The sequence below is a fragment of the Elgaria multicarinata genome, chromosome 3 (assembly GCF_023053635.1).
Source record: "Elgaria multicarinata webbii isolate HBS135686 ecotype San Diego chromosome 3, rElgMul1.1.pri, whole genome shotgun sequence".
Classification (NCBI taxonomy): Eukaryota; Metazoa; Chordata; class Lepidosauria; order Squamata; family Anguidae; genus Elgaria; species Elgaria multicarinata.
In genome coordinates this window covers 19,904,392-19,923,302 of record NC_086173.1, presented here as the reverse complement: position 1 = coordinate 19,923,302, position 18,911 = coordinate 19,904,392, and the positions used below count along the sequence as shown (strand labels likewise).

Genomic DNA, 18,911 nt, shown 5'->3' with positions numbered 1-18,911 from the left:
GATCTGGAATGCCTAGATACATAACATGCCGTTTGTCCCTGTTCATGGAGTAAACACAGGCCTGGCTTTAACATCTTTTGCAGACAATTTCCCCCACACACATGAGGCTTTAGCCCAGATGTGGGCACTCTTTTGTCTGTCGAGGGCCACATTCCCTCATGGGTAATCTGTCAGGGGGCCATATGTTGGCGATGGGCAGGGCAAAAGCCAGCAGCGGTTGAAGCCAGAGCCAAAGTGGGCATTTCCCTCCCTTTTTTCTCCCTGCCATCCCCTTTTCCCTCCCTTCTCCTTCAGTGGGAACCAAGAGAAGGGTAGATTGTTCTTGCCAAACATCTGAACTGATCACGCACAGGGAGCTTTTGAAATTAGGCTGTGGGCTGCATGAAATTCAGAAGAGGGCCATATTCAACCCTATGGCCAAGGGTTGCCCACCTCTGCTTTAGCCTGTTTAGACTAAATATGACTCCCAAGGAGAATTCAAGAGCCTGCACTGGCCAGAAAGCACACACACCATCTTTGCTGTGTTCTTCCCCCACACCAGCATTCATACACAACATAAGCAATGCCAGAGAGATTTAAGTGTATTTCAGTGTCACGTGTAAATACAGTCTTGGAGCCTAGCAAGTGAAAGACTTCTATCTCCCAGGCTGGGCTTCTATGAAGGCAAAAGCAATTCCCCAGGCACGTCCCCTAAGTGTTTAAAGCTGCCATTTGGCTTTCCTCTCAAGTCTAAACTTACCTCCATATAATTCGCCTCACAGACTACTTCTCTGGGTTGCCATGGGCCATATGGACAGGTCACTGGGACATTAAGCACAACAGCATCATGAATCTCTGGGTCTGTCGCTGCCTGGATCTGTATGTTCAGAGTGAAGTGCTGTTCATCCTGAACACAGGGTTGTGGGAAGAAAGGAACCAATAGTTAATCAAAGCTATTGTGGTGCAGGTTGAACTGGACCAAATTAAATGTTTAACCAATATTCCAGCTGCTTATGGAACAAGATTGCTAGAATGTTTACAGTCCAGCATCTAGTATTATTAATAATATTTATTTATATAGTGCCATCAAGTTTTCATGGCGCTGTACAGAACATCTGTGCAGAAAGAGATTGTTATAACTTTGTCTGGGATTACAGCTTCACACATAGGCCCGAGGGAAAGGGCAGGCTTAAGTATTGGGATATTGTTGCGAAAGTGTCCAGAAACAAGGCAGCTGAAAAAAGACTTTCAATAATAAAGAGTGACACATCCAAAAACTGGAAGGAAGGTTAGGTGAAGGAACCTCGAGAAAAAGGGGTCAGAGGAGACAAAGGGTTGAGGAAAAGAAGAGCCAGTGAGCAAAAAAACTAAGTGGGCAGGAGGAATGTTTAGCAGGCTGGCGACAACAGTGTTTAGAATCTAAAATTTAGGCCTTGACAAGCACTGTGCCTTTAAGGGTTGGCTAGAAAGGGAATTTGGCAGTGGTTTCTTACTGTCACTAGAATGTCGCAACCCTAAGGGGCAAAGAAAGCAGTGTTTCATTATTGATTAAAAGCAGTCATTTCCTTGGCTGCAGACTTGTAGCTTTGCTACAAATAACGTATTGTAAGATATAACCTTAGTTCTAGGTTTATCCCCATGGAGTGGCCATTCCCAGGGCTTTGAGACTGTACACACAACTTGGTTTTATGAGGCCACTGCCCACATAGGTGTTTTGTCAGGTTTGGGGAAGGCACCTAATTCATCCACGGGTATTTTCAAGTTGCGAAAATAAAAACAACTACAACTGCCTGCTGAGGTTGTGGTTACTTTGTGTACACACCTCATAAAATAACCAGAAAAGTGGGCAATCTATCAAATAATTAGCAGTTGGGTCCGAGGGAAAAGGGGCAAGTCCCAGAAGGCCAGACTGGGACCCCGGGCCTAAGGTCCTCCTATATCTTTTGTGTTAGACTATTGATTTATTATTATTACATTTTTATACTGCCCAATAGCTGAGTCTCTATGGGAAGTTTGCAATTAAACTACAGTTAGACTATCCATTCACACATGTCTTGTCTATGTTACATAATCCAGAAATTTTATTCACAGCCCTACAGCGTACACCCATGCTACGTACCGCCATTTGAGCATAGCAGCCAATCAGGGAGGCACGGATCTCGATGTTTCCCCAGACGTCCTGGAAGACGGTGTATCCACACTTGGTAGCCTGGACTCCATCTATCACCCAAACCCTGCCAAATGTGTCTGGAATAACAAGAATTTGAATCATTCAGCAGGAAGCCAATTGCTCCATTGTATTCACCTGAATTAGGGATGCCAACATTCAGTGTGCTGGGAAGCATTCATTCTACGTAGAAGCAAGCCTCCCACCCCAATTATTTTTCACAGCCAGCTCCAAGTCTAGGAACTTGGGGAAAGGAGGCACCCTTAACTGCAACAGGGCTTGCGATGGGTGGATCCGTAATCATGTTCTTGATGACATTGTCAAATAGTTTAGATGAAATTCTGTTTCTGCATAAGTTGGCAATTTTAAAAAATTGGTATGGAAATTCACATTTTGGTGCACTCCCCCCCACCCCATACACACAATGCATGCATTTTTGTGCACATTTTTAAGTGTATTCATTCCCTTCCTCCATAGCTCTAATGCAGTTTTGTGAGAACTTTTCTCAAATCTATGCACTTTTGCACATATTCCCCAATTCGCACACTTCTCCTGAGATGAGCTGCCTGGTAAAAATGCTGATTTAAGTACACATCTCTGTCTCTGAGGGCAGGAACAGGATCCCCTGTGCATCATGTGGATGCACAGGAATGATCCCAGGACAATCCCCAGGATATCGCTCCGTCTCGACATCCCCCTAGTCTGGCCTGAGGATGCGGTGGAGGAGAACATCCTATAGCACCAGGTGCTTGGTATTTGGCCAAGTGGGCTCATAGTGACAGCAATAGGCACTATGCATCAGCGAGAACAGTTCTGCAACCCTTCATGCCAGCTGATGCTTCTTTCAGGAGGCTGTCTTAGGTAGGCAAGGTGAGGCAAACACCTGGCCACTGTCCAGAACCTGGAGAGGGTTAAGGCACTTGGGTAGCCTCTATGCATTCTTTCACCAGAGGCTGGAGAAAGCATATTGGACAAGGGCAGGATTTTACCCTGCCTATTCACTATCAGAAACAGGAAGAAAATCAACACTCACCGATAGCAGCAAAGGTGATGTACTTGTTCTGGAAATAGCCTGGATTCAATTTGAGTCTGGCAAGGCTGCCTAGACATTCCACATCTACCCGATCTGGAGGTCAAGGAGGAAAAAAATGCTAGCAAGTAGGGCCCCTCCTCCCTAGCAAGGCAACACAGGAACAAGATTCTCCAGTGGTCCAGGCCATGGTCCCACCATCAGGCCAGGCAACAATTTCGGGCCTACTATGCTCTAGTTCAATGCCCGACTTTTTTCCTGTCATGCGTCTCACCACCTCCGATTATGTACCTTTTAGCAATCTGACATGAACAAAGATTAACAACCAAAGGGGGCAGTTCAAAAAGGAGGCAATATTAAGCCTCCACGTCATAAGGTGGGGAACAACATAATAGCAGCCCATGAAGTGATCAAGGATCAGTCAGGATACCAGTTTCCCGTAAAAATCTTCTCCAGAAGCGACAGCACCCAAGGCAGACACTCCTGGAATTCTGGCACCTTACAAGGCTATCTGGATTGTCTCTAGAGTTGGGTCACCCCCGTGAACTTCAGCTTCTCTCTCTCTCTCTCTCTCTCTCTCTCTCTCTCTCACGCACATGGAGTAAAGGCTTATCTAGGACTTTATGTATCAACAGCCAACATTGTCAAGCCTTCTCCATCATCATCCCTTTCTTTAAGTGCTTCCTTTTTTTGGAGGGCACAAAGCAGGATTTGCCTTAGTGGCCAACACAACACAAGCATCTTGGAGGCCCTCAAGCAATTTGGCTTGGGTGGTGCTGGGGTCCCTTAACTCAAGCGCTGGCATTAACATTCAAAGCGCTGGTATTAAAGTGCTAGCATTAACATTCAAAGTCCTAAACAGTTCAGGGCCAGGTTATCTGAAGGATCGCCTCCTCTCATATGTACCTGCCCGGATACAAAGATCATCCTCAGGGGTCTTTCTCTGTGAGCCCCTGCCAAAGGAAGTGAGGCAGGTGGCTACCAGGAGGAGGGCCTTCTCTGCTGTGGAATGAGCTCCAAGGGAGGTTCGCCTGGCACCTACTTTATACTCTTTTTGATACAAGTAAAGACGTTTTTATCTTCCCATTTTTAAACCATTTATCATTTTAGTCTGTTATTGCAGAAGCAAAGTCCTGAGGCATCTTCCAATACCATGAAGAAATATGTGACGAGTTTTGTTGAGCAAGGTTCTCCTTTGTTAGATCTATCACAGGGGCTAGATCTACACTACTGCTTTATAGAGGTATTGAAGTGCACTCATAAATGTTGGGGCACAATCCACATTCCATATATCACTTTCATAGTGATATTTCTTGCTTTTTATTCCATGTTTGTAACGATTTGACACAAGGTTTAGATCTGGCCAGGGTCACATATCAGCAGATAGGACATGACAGCAGATAGAAACCTCTTCCTCTGCTGGTGCAGGGCCTGGAGAAGTCAGAGATGGAAGCAGTGTGCAATTGCTTGGCAGGAAGTGGCAGCGTGAACAACACTAACTCTTAGTGGGCTGCATAATGAATTCAGGCAGCACAACTGACCAGTCTTTGCCAATCTATGTCTCCCTCTACAAGTATTATTCCCCCATGCCAGTGCTCTCAAAATGTTTTGGACTACAGCTCCCATCAACCTAAGCCAGCATGCCCATGGTCATGGATGATGGGAGCATAGGCCACAACATGTGGCAGGCATCAGAATGGGAAACGCCGCACTCCATGGTAAATGAGCACTTGGAGAAAGAGCAAGCCCCAACTCCTGCATCCTTACATCAGGGCTGTCAAAAAATTTTCAGCCTAAAGGACTGATTTAAATTTTGGAAAAGCTCTTTGGGGTCACTTCCCAGTAGGGGCCTTAGCCAGAGGCAAAAGTGGTGCCCCCCAAAATACCAGCACATTTAGCTTAAAGCTCTTACTGCCAGTAATTAAGCCTTAGAACGGGCCGGGGAAACTGAGCAAAGATGCAGCTATACCCTGGGCTGCCTTTGAAAACAGCCCAAAATCTTCACCTGGTGCCAAAACAGGGCAGCAAGATTGTTAACAGGGACTTGCCAACAAGAACACATTACGCCAGTACTTTTTCAGCTGCACTGGTTGCCACTCCATTTCCCGGCTCATTTCAAAGCGCTGGTATTAACATTCAAAGCCCTAAATGGCTTGGAGGCCAGGTTTTATCGGAAGGATCACCTCCTCCCATGTGTACTTGCCCAGATCATAAGATCATCATCATCAGTCCTTCCCAGGGAGCCTCTGCCAGAGGAAGTGACCAGGAACAGGGCCTTTTCTTCTGTGGCACCCCAGCTGTGGAATGAGCTTCTTAGAAAGGTTCGCCTGGTACCTACATTGTACTCCTTCTGGCGCCTTTGTATTTTCCCCAGGCATTTTAGCATTCTAGTCTTTTAGCTCTGCTGTCTTAAACCTGCATTTTAAATCTCTGCATTGCTGCTAGGTTTTATGCTGGTTGTACTTTTATTCTGTTGTTTTAAGCTTTTATGTTTTACATTGTATTTTATACTGTAATTTGTGGTTTAAATTTTTGTGAACTGCCCTGACAGCTTTGGATAACAACAACAGCAACAACTCAAGAAAATCACCAAGTGATTAGCAGTCAAGGGAAGCAGATGGGGCCATCTGGGAAGAAGCCCATGGACCTGAAGTTCCACACCTGTGGGCGTAATCTGGTTTACATGATTAAGCAGTTCAGGAGTGAGGCCCTTCCCCTTCTTTAAAAGGATGCTACACTTCCACAGCAAGAGTGAGTGAAAGGCAGAGAATGTTTAAAGGCACCTTGGTTAAAATGGAAACATTTTGCATGTGCTTATTCCTCTGGTTACCTGTTGCTGGCGCAAACTGAAGCCACACTCCAGGGGCCAGAAGGACGACAAGAAACAGCCTGGAAAAAGCCAAAACAATAACGGAGCAATTGTAGCACTTCATACAAGCAGTCCAGCCAGCATTGGGACACAGCCCCTCTTTATAGGTACTGTGTAAACCCCTCTGTGGTTACACTCCAGATAGAATATTCAGCTCATAGCCCACTCCTCTTCAGTCACCCTGTGTTCTGGTATTAATCCCTTCCCCAAGTGTAAGCTATAACTAATTCAGCCAGTGGTGCCATCAGGGTAAGACATTGGGGCAGAAGTCCAGGGCCGCAATGAACAGAATGAGCAGGAGCCCACCTCCCCAATGCAGTAGCACGTGCTATCCTCTAAAATAAATAAATAAATGGGGGCATAAGACCATTGAATCTAAAATTAATTAATTGCACCAGCCTACTCTGTGCCACTTTATGGGCACTTCAACTCTGGTTGCCTGCTTCTATCACTAGATCATCAATTGCCACAGGAGCCTCTGTATTCAAGAAGCCTCAGCAAAGACCAATTCCAGTTATACAGTATCCCCATCTCCAAATAGAAACAGGTATAACGAAGCCTGGAGAGAGTCCCAAAGCAAAAGAAGAAGAAAAAGCAGCCTCAAGTTGGGTCCAGACTTAGGCATGCTTCAGACTAGGCCCATTAAAATGAATGGGGCTCATTGGCCATCATGAGTAACTGAAATCCCATCGATGTCAACGGATCTACTCTACGATATGATTCAATCTGGTTCCAAGCCCTTGTACACAGCGAAAGCAATCTATAAACGCCCCTCCAACTCACCTTATTGCAAGACACCACCCCATTTTGCTGGGATATTAATGGGACAAGGGACTCCCAAATAAAAACCTCTCCAGAGTCAATTCAGATTCCTCTCCCCACACAAAAACAACTTCAGAAGAGAGCTTAAAATTTACAAAGGGCCCTGGCCGGCCTTTTAAACAGCTCAGCCACGCATGGTTTCAGGTGTGTGCTATTAGCCCCCACCAGCTGTCTCTCCCCGCCCCCGGCCCTTAATGATACATCGGAGGATGGTTATCCCAGGGATCTCGGTGAAAAGGGCGTTCAGGCCGCTACTATCCCATTGCATGCTTCTTGGGAGTCAACTCCATTGGACTCCGCGGGGCTTCTACTACCGAGTAAACCTGCACAGGGATGGCGGCGAACTTAACTCAGATACACCATTCCGAATAACCTTCTCTTGAGCCTTCTTACTTAAAAGAAGCAGCCCCCAATAAAAAACAAGGTGACTTACTGCCGAGTAAGCGCGACTGGAATGGGGCCGGAATTTAAAGGATGCGCGTTCCACAATAAAAATGGGAAGCCCACTTTTTTTTCTTTTGTAATGTTGCAATTTCACTTTCCTCCAGAGGGTAGCGGGCAAGAGCAGCGCTTTCTTCCATTGGTCTTGACCCGAGCTGAGAAAGCATTGTTAACATATCCTTCCCATATGGTCTAGCGGTTAGGATTCCTGGTTTTCACCCAGGCGGCCCGGGTTCGACTCCCGGTATGGGAAAGAACTCTTTTTTATTTATTTATTTATCATACTTATACCCCGCTCCTCAGCCAAAAAAGGCTCTCAGAGCGGCTTACAATTAGCAAAAAAGACAGTCCCTGCCCTCAGGCTTACAATCTAATAAAGACATGACACACAAGGAAAAGGAGTCAAGGAGGTAGGGAGGGAGGAGAGAGAAAAAGAGAGAGAGAGAGAGAGAGAGAGAGTCCAGCAGGAGCAGGCCCCGATGTTACTTCTGCCTGCTCCTGTCCCCTCGGTCCTTCTTTTTTGTTTCTAGTGGAATCACTTACTAGAATAGTTGGTAGATATCACTATCTTCTTGACTCCATGTGGATAGAAGGGGGGGGTCGTTTTAAAAATGTATTACGACGAATATTTGTCACCTGCGGTTTAAACATCTAGGCTGAAACATCTCTTCGGTGTGTCCAAATTCAGCCTTAACTATTCAGAAAATCATTCCAAAAGTTTTTACCAACCAGTCATTTACAGCGCAGCCCTATCCAGGTCTACTCAGAAGTCAGCCGCATTCCGTTCAAGGAGAAATTCAACAGAGGCATTCTTTTCCCAATGTGAAGAGTCACCTGTTGAATGTCGGCTTATTCTGCCGTGGTTAAAGGCACAAGGGATTTCGGCTAGGAAAATGACTAGCAACCGTTGTCTTTGTTGTTTCTTATGTGAACTGCCAACCTGTATGATAATTTGGAAGATGATAAACGTTGGGGTGGGTGAGGGTGGAAACAGTTTAAGGGTACAATTCTGTGCATGCTTAGAGAGAAGAGTCCTACAACTCCCAGCGTGCCCCAGCCAACATGGCTAACTGGAGCATGCTGGGAGTTGTAGGACTTTTTTCTGCCTAAACATGCATAGGATTGCACCCCTTACTGCCTAAGGAACAGAAATAGAAGTCAAACTGGAGGACTATTGTAGTTTGCTCAGAGTCCAGTGCTAATGCAATTATGTCTGGAGAAATTCCTTCCATTTAACCATCCTAAAAGTGGGGGAAAAAATACCCAGCAGCCAAGGGCTTGACTTCACCAGTGGAAAAAATCTGTGCTACTCAAGAGCTCCTATATTGTTTCATCAACATTGGTTGGTCCTAATCACAGCCTGTGAATTAAAGCCTGTGAATTAATCAGACCAAAAACCTAACTAGTCCAGGTGCCACAGTAACCCACTTGATGCCTCAATCAGAAGTGCTCAAGAATGAAGAAGGTTATAATAAGGATAAACTTTGTACTGAAACTATCTACGATATGGAACAATGTGCATGTCCTCCTAAATTAACACATGGTCAGCACAGATGGATCTTCAGAGCCCTTATGACAGCCAAAAAGCCTTATATTATTGTAACCCTTGGGTCGGTACCCAGGGCCGGGTTCTATGTCTAGGGGTTGTTTGTTTTTCCCTTAAGGTTAGCTCAGGCTCAAGCTCCCACCCAGGAAACCTGGGACACCAATTTAGAGACGTCTGAGTAGCAACCTCACCCACACACCTGAGGTATAAGTACTGGTATTTATTCAGTTTGACAACAAGCAACAAAAACAGAACATGGGAGACAACCTTTTGATTAACACATTTCCCTCCCAAGGTCTAGGTAGGCCGATGGAGGCCTGTGTCCTTTAGCCTTATTCACAAGCCCAAGAGACAGTGAATGAATAGGGATCCTCCAGACATGCAATAAGGTGGATGGTAGGTGGCAGCAACCGGAACTGGAGTGCGCTGCAAAGAGAGCTAATTCAGCAGCATCAGGAACTGGGGTGCGCTGCAAAGAGAACTGATTCAGTAGGCCCAAACCAGGAACTGGGGTGCGCTGCAAAAGAGAGCTGATTCAGCAGGCCCAAACCAGGAACCACCTCCAACACTAACCATGTCAAAGTTCAGCTCCTCCTTCTGCAGCCAGAGACTGCTGCATGCAAAACACTATATGCAAATGAACTCCTTCATGTTAGGGCATGTTTTCCCTGCTCCCCCCCACCGGGTGGCGTGTACTCATTTCTCTACTGCTTTACACTATCACTTTGGAAGGACAAATCCACACCTCCCATAATGCAATGGATCGAGGACCTCAGAACATTATCAACTTTTGAACGGGTGTTATATATCCTTGCAAGTGGATAAATACACAGATATCTGGTCTGCTTTTCTTGAACCCTTTGTATAACTCTCTCCATTTTTAATTTTTTTTTAAATGAATGGTATACATGATGGAAAATGACAATAATCCTATATATGTAATGTGTGTGTTTTTTCTTTTCGTTTTTCACAACGTATTTTCTGTTCTGTTTTGTTGATATTCACAATTTTAAAAAATTAAAAATTAAAATAAAGAAGTGCTCAAGCAGGACATGGGTGCAATAGCACACTCTCATAGGCAGGATCTACATTACTGCTTTGTAACAGTTTATAACAGTATTGACAACTGCGTTGGGGCCCATGACACATTCCAGATGCCTCTTTCAAACCGATTTCAAAGTGTCATATCCTGCTTGGGGTAGATCCTGCCCTAGCCATGTTCCCCAGCAACTGGTGTTCAGAGACAAACTGCTTCTGGTACTGGAGAGAAAATATAGTGACATATAGCCATCATTACTAGTACAGGTTGATCTTCAATGCATTTGTCTAACCCCCCTTTAAAGTCAGTGGCATTACATCTTGTGGAGTTGCATTTGGGGATCACCATATGGCTACCTCAAAGGGGACTCAGGGTGCAATCCTATGCATGTTTAGATCACACATACACACACACACCTAGAACTCCCAACATGGTCCAGCCAGCATGGCTAACTGGGACATGCTGGGAGTCCTAGCCCGTTTTTTCTGTCTAACATGCATCGGATTGCATCCTCACAGTATAATGAGTTCGTAGGTTTTGTGACCAACCCAGCCAAATGCAGCAAGCATTGAAAGTGAGCAGGTACCCACAAAAATAAGACAAAACAAAATCAAACAAACAAAACACCAAATAAAATGTTCTTCCAATATTCTCCTAAGCAAAAATATATAACAATGTTGTCGTTATTTTTATTCTTTTTCTTTTTGTGGGCGTGTCTTTATATGTATATTTTGTTTTGTTAGTGTTTTTTATTTACTGATGTTTGGAAATAATAAAAAGATCAAAAAGGGAAAAAAAAGAAAGTGAGCAGGTACGGTCACGTCTGGCACACCATCAGACAATTTAGCAACAGTACTACAACACTCTCCCTGAATAATAAGCTTGAAAACAATACTGATAATGAGACTTTCTTCTCAGAATGATCTCAAAAGAGGTAGGGACGTTGCTAAAAGGAGAGAAATGGGGCAGTGTGTGTGTGTGATCTTTTACTTAATTCCAGGAGTGTGTGGAATGGCTGCAATTGCACAGAAGGGGTGGTCAGAAGCATTCTGCAGACGCTCAGATATACTTTTATTTATCATACAACAATACTTCAGATCCTCTTCTTTCAAGCAGGAAGGAGAGGAAGGGATGGTGCTAAATGGGAATGGCTAAAGGAGGGGTGCGTCAACTGTTGTAACTGTTTTTACCGCTTTTAAATTATATATTGCTTTAACTTGGTTCATGGTTTAATTTGTTTTTAACTGTGAATATTTATTCTTTTATACTGTATGCTTTTATCTGAACACCGCCCTGAGATCTTAATGATATAGGACGGGATACAAATGTTTTGAATAAATAAATAAACTCAACAGGATGAAGACCAAAATATCATAGAATAGTAGAGTTGGAAGGGGCCTATAAGGCCATCGAGTCTGTTAGAAACACGATTTTGAAATGAAATTGCTTGGACAAAGTGGTGAAAGTTTAAACACTCTGTTTTATTGAGCAAACTTGCAAGTTTGGGTGTCTAGGCAGGTAGGCACACCCACCAGTTAGTGCATAGTCTTTTTATCCCTTAGCCCGGCCGAAGCAGTCCCTCCCCAGTCTCTCCATTGGTCAGAGACTAAAGGGGTTACAGCCTATTATTTACTTATGTCCATATTTAGGTTTTATTCTTTCTGGGCACACCTTTCTTTATTCCTCTTCATCACGTCCCCCCCCCATAAGGTCATGAGTTCAAACAACAGATATTTTTCTCTTCTCTTATCATAACCACTAGGCTATAAATTTTTGAGGGGCTCCAGTAAGTCTAACACACAATTCCGTTACTCATGTTATCTCTGTTATAATAATATGACCTTCCCTCTGCTAGGTCTTATCCCCTTGCCCTTTGCCGTCTTCACCATCCCAGCTGAAAAGACCAACATTCCTTTTAGCTGACCCATTTCAGAAACTCTCACAAAATGTTTTAATAATGCATTATCTACTATATTTCCCTTATAACATCTATATAATCCATTGGTTATATCTCTTTACAATATACTCATAACCTTGAAAAAGCAACATATTTTTCTATATCTAACAATCCCTCCTCTTTATTTATTCTGTGTTGTCTTTTTCACATTTGTATATAAAAGTATACTTTTGACTGGACCACATGTTTGTAGGAACATTTCTCATTGCTATGTACACGCTCTCACTGTTAAAGAACGCACACATGAGAGTAAATGTGCACAGAGTTGTTGCTATGGCGTTGTCTTAAGTTGTTGTTGTGTTGTTGTTGTTGTTGTTTTCTTCACTGAACAGCAGAAAGCGTACATTCAGATTTTTTCGTCGCGAGGATTATTATGCCTCGTTATCTCAGGAATATCTCTGATCCGAGTTTACAAAGACAGCCATGCTGATTGACTAGATGTCGTTCCATGGAGGGGGCTCTTCAGCACTCTCCTTCCACTGGACACCTGTCTTTAGTGCTCACATGGGGCTTTCTAGCTTCCTCCTGGCTGCTTATTTTGTCTTTTAACTTCTCGATCAGATCTGGACAATTCTCAGTCTCTAGTACTGATGGGTCATCTGGATCACTTCTATGGCATCCAAAGTTCAGCTTTTCACATGTGCCGCTTGGACCTTGGGCTAACAGTCTGTGTAGGCTTAGAACACAACAGATTATTTCCTCCTTGGTAAAGACAGTTTCATAGCTATAGACTCTCCAAACACTTTGTATATGTGTTGGGACAGTCAAATACTTGCCAATTGTTCATGTACTTGAACAATCACAGTGGTCAGTCAGGAACAAGGGTCTAAACTCTCTAGCTTCTAGCTTCTGTTGTCTTAGTTTGGCAGCACGTAGCAGACCTATGGAAAACTGAATTTGCTAAAAAAATTAATTATGCAGTAGTCTTTGATTTGTTCACCACGTGACAACAAAGCTGTATCTGTATTAGCTTGCTCACTTGATTTGAGCTGATGAACTTCTTCTCTAGGTCTGTTGCTGCAAAAAACCTGTGAAGAAACTTTCTTATACACTCATTAGTTTGGGGTTTCTTATCAAATAATTTCATGGTTTTAATTATAAATCCCTCTGTTTTCTATTCAGTCTATTTCTAAGACTCATTAATACTCAGGGAAGAATTAAGACTAGTTCTTTAGATTCAAGGTAGTACTAAAAATGTGGAATTCCATTCTAATTCTTAGCAAGGTGATACTAAAAATCTCTTTGTACAAAGGTCCCTCTCCCTTGGCAATGTAAGGGAAGAGGCTTAGAGCAGAAGTTTACATTTCATTCTATACAGGGGGAAACATTGTGTGTAAATAATTGGTTGCTTGCTCAGATTGTCACAGCTGATCTTCTTCCCTGTTTTCTTGACATGCCCAGATGGGTGAGAAACCCTATTGACTTTGCAAACTCTATTATCACATGATTCTTAGTAATGAATCCTGGGACTTTCTTATCACATATTCTATTGTCTTTAACTAATTTCTCTGTTCACCACTATTTCTCTGGTTCCCCTCCCTTTTGGCGCTTGACATTCCTTTTAATGGGCAAGTTTCCCACCTCTTATTTCTCACCCCGGTTTCCCACTGAACTGTGGGAAATGAGAAACAAGAGGTGTATGTGTGTGTGTCAAGCGCCTGGTGATTTAACCAGTGGTTAGGGCTTGTCTTTACCTCTGAGCAAGCAACCTTACCTAAATGGGTAAATGGGACTTTTTCTCTCCTACTTAGGAGTAGGGAGTCTATCCTACTCATCTAAATCACTTAGAAATCACCCAAGGGTGGCATTTTGGGAAAAGGAAATGAGGAATTTTTGGAAGAAGGACGGGAGAGAAGAGATGGGGCAAAGGGAATAGTGGGAAATCAGTTATTTCCCTTTTAACAAAGGTAGCCAAGGTAACTGCTTCTTTTATTAGACATTTTACATTAGACTCTGCAGTCACATGTTATTACAGGCTTTATAGGAAATGCATTAGTACAGTTTAGCTCTACAGCATTAGAAATTTCAATTACTTTTGAAAATTCTATACATGTTACACAATTCTTAACTAAGTCTCAGGGTGCAATCGGCTTAGTACTATAAGACATCCACACTTTATTTTTCAATTTTACTTTCTTTTCTTTGACAGCTATATTTTTGAAATTAAGGTGTGTGTTTTTCTTTCCCCCAAACAATTTCTCAATGAGAGGGCTATGTGGCTACTGGGCTTCTTACAGCTGTCATTAAATTCCTAGGTTTACAAATCAGTCTAGCTTCGCAGCAAATTGAAAAAGGAACTCTGAACACTAGTGTGGATATCTATAGATAAGCCCTTTGCTCATCAAAACAATCTATTTTATTCTTCATACCTGGACAGAACAAACACAGCTTCTATTAGGGAGGTTGTGGGCTCTCTCACACTAGAGGTTTTCAAAAGGCAGCTGGACAACTATACGTCAGGGATGCTCCAGGGTGGATTCTTGCATTGAGCAGGGGGTTGGACTTGATGACCTTGCAGGCTCCCTCCAACTCTGCCATTCTACGATTCTATGAAAACTTTCTTATTAAAAATATTTACTTCTTCTTTTCTGTCAATTTTACATGTAATTACAATACATTTCTTGTTACATTTTTTCCTGGGTATTCTTTTTGTAATTTAGAGTTGTTAAGGCAACTCTAACTTTTCAACTTTTCAATCATGTGGATCTCAGATATGTTGTCTTCAACAAAGAAAACAAGATACTTGGATTCAAGGTATTCTCTATGCAATATTTATTCATATCAAGTCAATCTTTGATTTGATAGATTCTTTTTACACACAGAGCAGATGCAGCACCTGCTCTGAGAACACTGTTCTTTCTCTCCTCGCATGACATTCCAGCACTTAGGCAGGATTCACAGCACTGCTTCCAAAGCGCTCTCAAAGCAGCAGTGCAGATTTCTCTCTAAATTTCACTGAGAAGCTCATTCAGGAGCAAATCAGTTATTTGCCAGTTGTTTGCCAGAACATTTATTTGCCAGAACAGTTGTTCTGTGGATCACCTGATAGCACATTTCATCCAGATGTTTTGTAGGAAAAAATAAAAAGCACAAAATTTGAAACATAAGAACATAGGAGAGCCCTGATGCTGGATCAGACCAAGGGTCCATCCAGCAGCACTCTGTTCACACAGTGGCCAACCAGCCATGAGCCAGGGATGAACAAGCAGGACACGGTGCAACAGCACCCTCCCACCCATGTTCCCCAGCAACTGGAGCACACAGGCTTATTGCCTTGAACACTAGAGACAACACACAACCACCAGGGCCAGCAGCCACCGATATATGTTTTACCTCTAGGAACCCACCTAACCCGCCCCTGAAGCCATCCAGACTTCAGTACATCCTGTGGCAGTGAGTTCTATAATTTAACCATGATCTGTGTGAAGAAGTACTTCCTTTTATTAGTCCTGGATCTCCCACCACTCAGCTCCGTGGGATGACCCCACTGGGTTCTAGTATTCTGAGAGAGGGAGAAAAATGTCTCCCTATCCACACCCTCCACAACATGCATCACTCCATACACCTCTAACCTGTCTCCTCCCAGCCTCCTTTCCCACCCCCCTTCTTTTTCTTTTCTAAGCTAAACATTCCCAGTTGATGTCACCTTCTTTCGTAGGGGAGATGCTCCAGACCCTTCATCATTCTAGTTGCCTTTTTCTGCACTTTTGGCAGGAAACATACCGGGGGAGCAGGCATTTCCTTAGTGGTGCCTGCCTCTCCTTGAACACCTTAGAAGGGAAAAGGGGGGCCTCTGCATTTCCCTCCTACCCCCTACCCCTCTTTAAAAACAGAAAGAGTCACGGTGACTTTCCCTCACTCCCTAGAAAAGAATCTAACTCCTCAAAGTCTTGCTCTCAGGGAGACTGACAAGGGCAGGGGTGTCGGGCAGTGCCAGTCCCTTTGCCTTCGATCTCCGAAGGGGGCGTTTCCTCGGGAGCAAGCCCCCAGACCTGGACAACCCCTGTTCCCAAGGAGACCAGCCTAGGCGTAGAGGGCAAGTGTCCCTCGCCATCCTGTTTCTTGCGCGCGCACACGTGGTGCCTTACGCGCATCTCTCTTCCTCCTCCTTGTCGGATTGGATCCAGTGAGTTCCCCCCCCTCCCGAGGAGGCAGAGCCGTGCAGCCAGCCAGCCAGCATCTGCCTTGCGAGCCCCCCCTTCTCCTGCTGCATGAGAAGGGGGGCCAGGCTGGTGCACACAGACACACAGCTCTCCTCTTTGATCTGCTGCTCTAGGTGGCTGCTTTAGATCATTCTATCTTTCAACTTTCTGTAATTTCTTAGCCACGTCTGGCCAATTCTTAGTGACAAAATTGAATTTTTAAAAAGACCCTGTGCTACTGAATCATCTGGAGACAATCCAGAATATTGTCTCATTCTTTCTTTCAAACGCTGGAGAAATTTTGGGTTTTAGGTGTGGCATTTTTATTCTTCTTTTCACAAACCTGACAACTGATTTCTCTTTCTTGTCTTACCACGCTGGAGGTCTGCCTTTATTAAAGCAAGTTCTCCAGTGGGGAAGGGTTTTCTAGCTAGACCATAAGGCCTAAGTAATCTCTGTTCAAAATTCTAATTATTAGCTAAATTCTAAAGCTGGTAAGCTCTGGCTGGAGCTTGATTTGGGGCAGCAAAATTTTAGCACAGGAAACAATTTACAGGGAGCATTTTTAATGCTAGAGTCTAGTAAACTTCTTACACGTTTTCTTTATAGTGTTTTTGCTGTTTCTGGACAGCCTGACTTTAACTTGGTGCTTCCCATTAATCTAGCTGCGATGTTCTCACAACCACAATCAAATCACATACAGGGCTTTCGTACATGGCAATTTCCAGGTTTTGGCACAGGCACACAGAATTTCCACACAAGGACTGGCTAATTAAAGGGTGTTTGTGCTTCTCTCGCTCCTCTAGCGGCTCTGTCCCTATTCAAGGGAAGGCACAAAAGATAGAGATTGATCAGCACAACTCATGATTGGAGGGAAACAGGAAAGAAGGTCCACTCATTCAGGGCAACTCATTCAGACATGTCACACTACACACAACACGGGTATGGACCATATAGGAGTCCTGTTATTTTACTTTTTCTTTGGCCATTCAACACAACACGACAATACTTAATCATCATCATTCATTTTTTTTTATCCTTTCCCCTTGTACAAGATAAATATTCCTAGGATTTTAACATCCTCCCCAATGAACTATCAGGAGGTATGTTCAAGGACTCATCACTAGAAGATCCTTTTCTATTCTTGGGCACTTTATTTCCCATTGTGGAACCCGGGGCTAAGCAATTATTGCAAAACGTCTACCTGAGTTGTGGATTCTTCTTGGGGCTAAGTGAGAACTGCCAAACGTCTACCCAATACCTGGGGCTAAGCATGAACCACAAAACGTCTACCCAAGATGTGGATGTGTCATTCAATCAGATGTAGCAAGCCTGCCGGTCGCCCCCTTATGTCCTTTGCCCGATGGCACACCGGACAGCTCTGGACGTACCGAGCCACATCTGCTTGCACCCTCGGCCACCAAAAGTCTCTAGATAGCAGGTGCAAAGTCTTGTATATGCCAAAATGTCCGGCCGGCCGGTCGGCTGTCATGGCACAGCTGTAACACTGAGTCCCTACACACCCCTGCTGGCACATACAAACGACCTCGGTGATATAGGAGCCCGTCTCTTATGTGAAACGGTGCCTTGGCCCCTCCTGCTGCCTGTTCCTGCACCAACGCGTCCTGCCCCTGCACCTGGCGAATCTGTTCCCTCAAAGTCTGGGGCACCTGCGCTGCTGCAAAATGTTCGGGTCGCAGGATCGTTGACCGCACCTCCCTCTCCGTCTGCGCTGCATACTCCGGCTTGCGGGACAAGGCATCAGCCTGGCGATTTTGGGCCCGAGGAACATATTTCAACCGAAAGTTGAAACGCCCAAAAAACAAAGCCCAGCGCTTCTGCCTTTGTGTCAGCTTCCGGGCTGTTTGTAGATACTCCAGATTCCGGTGATCGGTTCGAACCTCTACTGGATACTCCGCCCCCTCCAACAGATGACGCCACACCTCGAAGGCCGCCTTTACTGCCAAGAGCTCCTTCTCCCAGATGGTGTAGTTTCTTTCTGGTGGAGTAAGCTGCCTAGAAAAAAACGCACAAGGCAACCACCCAGAGTCTGCTGTACTTGCCTGCAGCAGAACTGCACCTACGGCGACATCTGACGCATCCGTCTCCACCACAAACGGTTTACGTGGATCTGGATGCTGCAAAATTGGGGCTGCCGTAAACCGCTGCTTCAGCTGCTCGAAAGCTACCTGTGCTGCCGGTGTCCACCGAAACCCCGTCTTGCCCCTCAGCAACTGGGTGATGGGTTCCGCCAGAGTCGCGAACTCTGGAATAAAGCGCCGGTAAAAATTCGCGAAACCCAAAAAGCGCTGCACCTCCTTTCGAGTCCTAGGAGACTGCCAGGACAGGACCGCTTCGACCTTGGCGTGATCCATCGCCACTCCTTTTGCAGAGATCTTATAACCTAAAAAGTCCACTTCCGTGAGATCGAACGCACATTTGTCTAATTTTGCGTACAACCTGTGCTCACGAAGTCTCTGCAAGACTGCCTTAACATGAGCATCATGCGCCTCCTGATTGGGGAAAAAAATCAAAAAATCATCCAGATAAATAATAACAAAACGATCCAGGTAGTCCCTGAAAATGTCATTAACAAAATGCTGAAATACGGCTGGGGCGTTGCATAATCCGAACGACATCACCGTATATTCATAGTGCCCATATCTGGTCTGAAAAGCAGTCTTCCACTCGTCCCCTTCCTTGATTCTCACCAAATTATAAGCCCCGCGAAGATCTAATTTGGTAAAAACCTTCGCATGTCGCAGGCGCTCCAAAAGTTCTGGAATTAATGGTAAGGGGTAGCGGTTACGCACTGTGATGCGGTTCAGACCTCTATAATCATTACAGAGACGCAAATCCCCTGTCTTTTTGCGTACAAAGAATACGGGTGCGCCTGCAGGCGACTTAGAAGGGCGAATA

General features: G+C 44.5%; 1 protein-coding gene and 1 non-coding gene across 2 annotated transcripts in view; one reads left to right on the top strand and one right to left on the bottom strand.

Annotated features, from left to right (window-relative positions):
- Positions 1–6,851, bottom strand: part of LOC134393944 (uncharacterized) — a 31,060-nt gene extending 24,209 nt beyond the window's left edge. Inside the window, exons 1-5 of the mRNA XM_063118970.1 lie at positions 6,829–6,851; positions 6,007–6,065; positions 3,180–3,272; positions 2,099–2,226; positions 740–886 (exon numbers count right to left, since the gene is read on the bottom strand). Coding sequence (XP_062975040.1) covers positions 740–886; positions 2,099–2,226; positions 3,180–3,272; positions 6,007–6,065; positions 6,829–6,851 — 450 coding nt within the window. The remainder of the gene's footprint in view (positions 1–739; positions 887–2,098; positions 2,227–3,179; positions 3,273–6,006; positions 6,066–6,828) is intronic.
- Positions 6,852–7,489: 638 nt separating this feature from the next.
- TRNAE-UUC (transfer RNA glutamic acid (anticodon UUC)) lies at positions 7,490–7,561 on the top strand. Its single transcript has one exon. It is a non-coding gene; the product is annotated as a tRNA-Glu (tRNA).
- Positions 7,562–18,911: the final 11,350 nt, after the last annotated feature.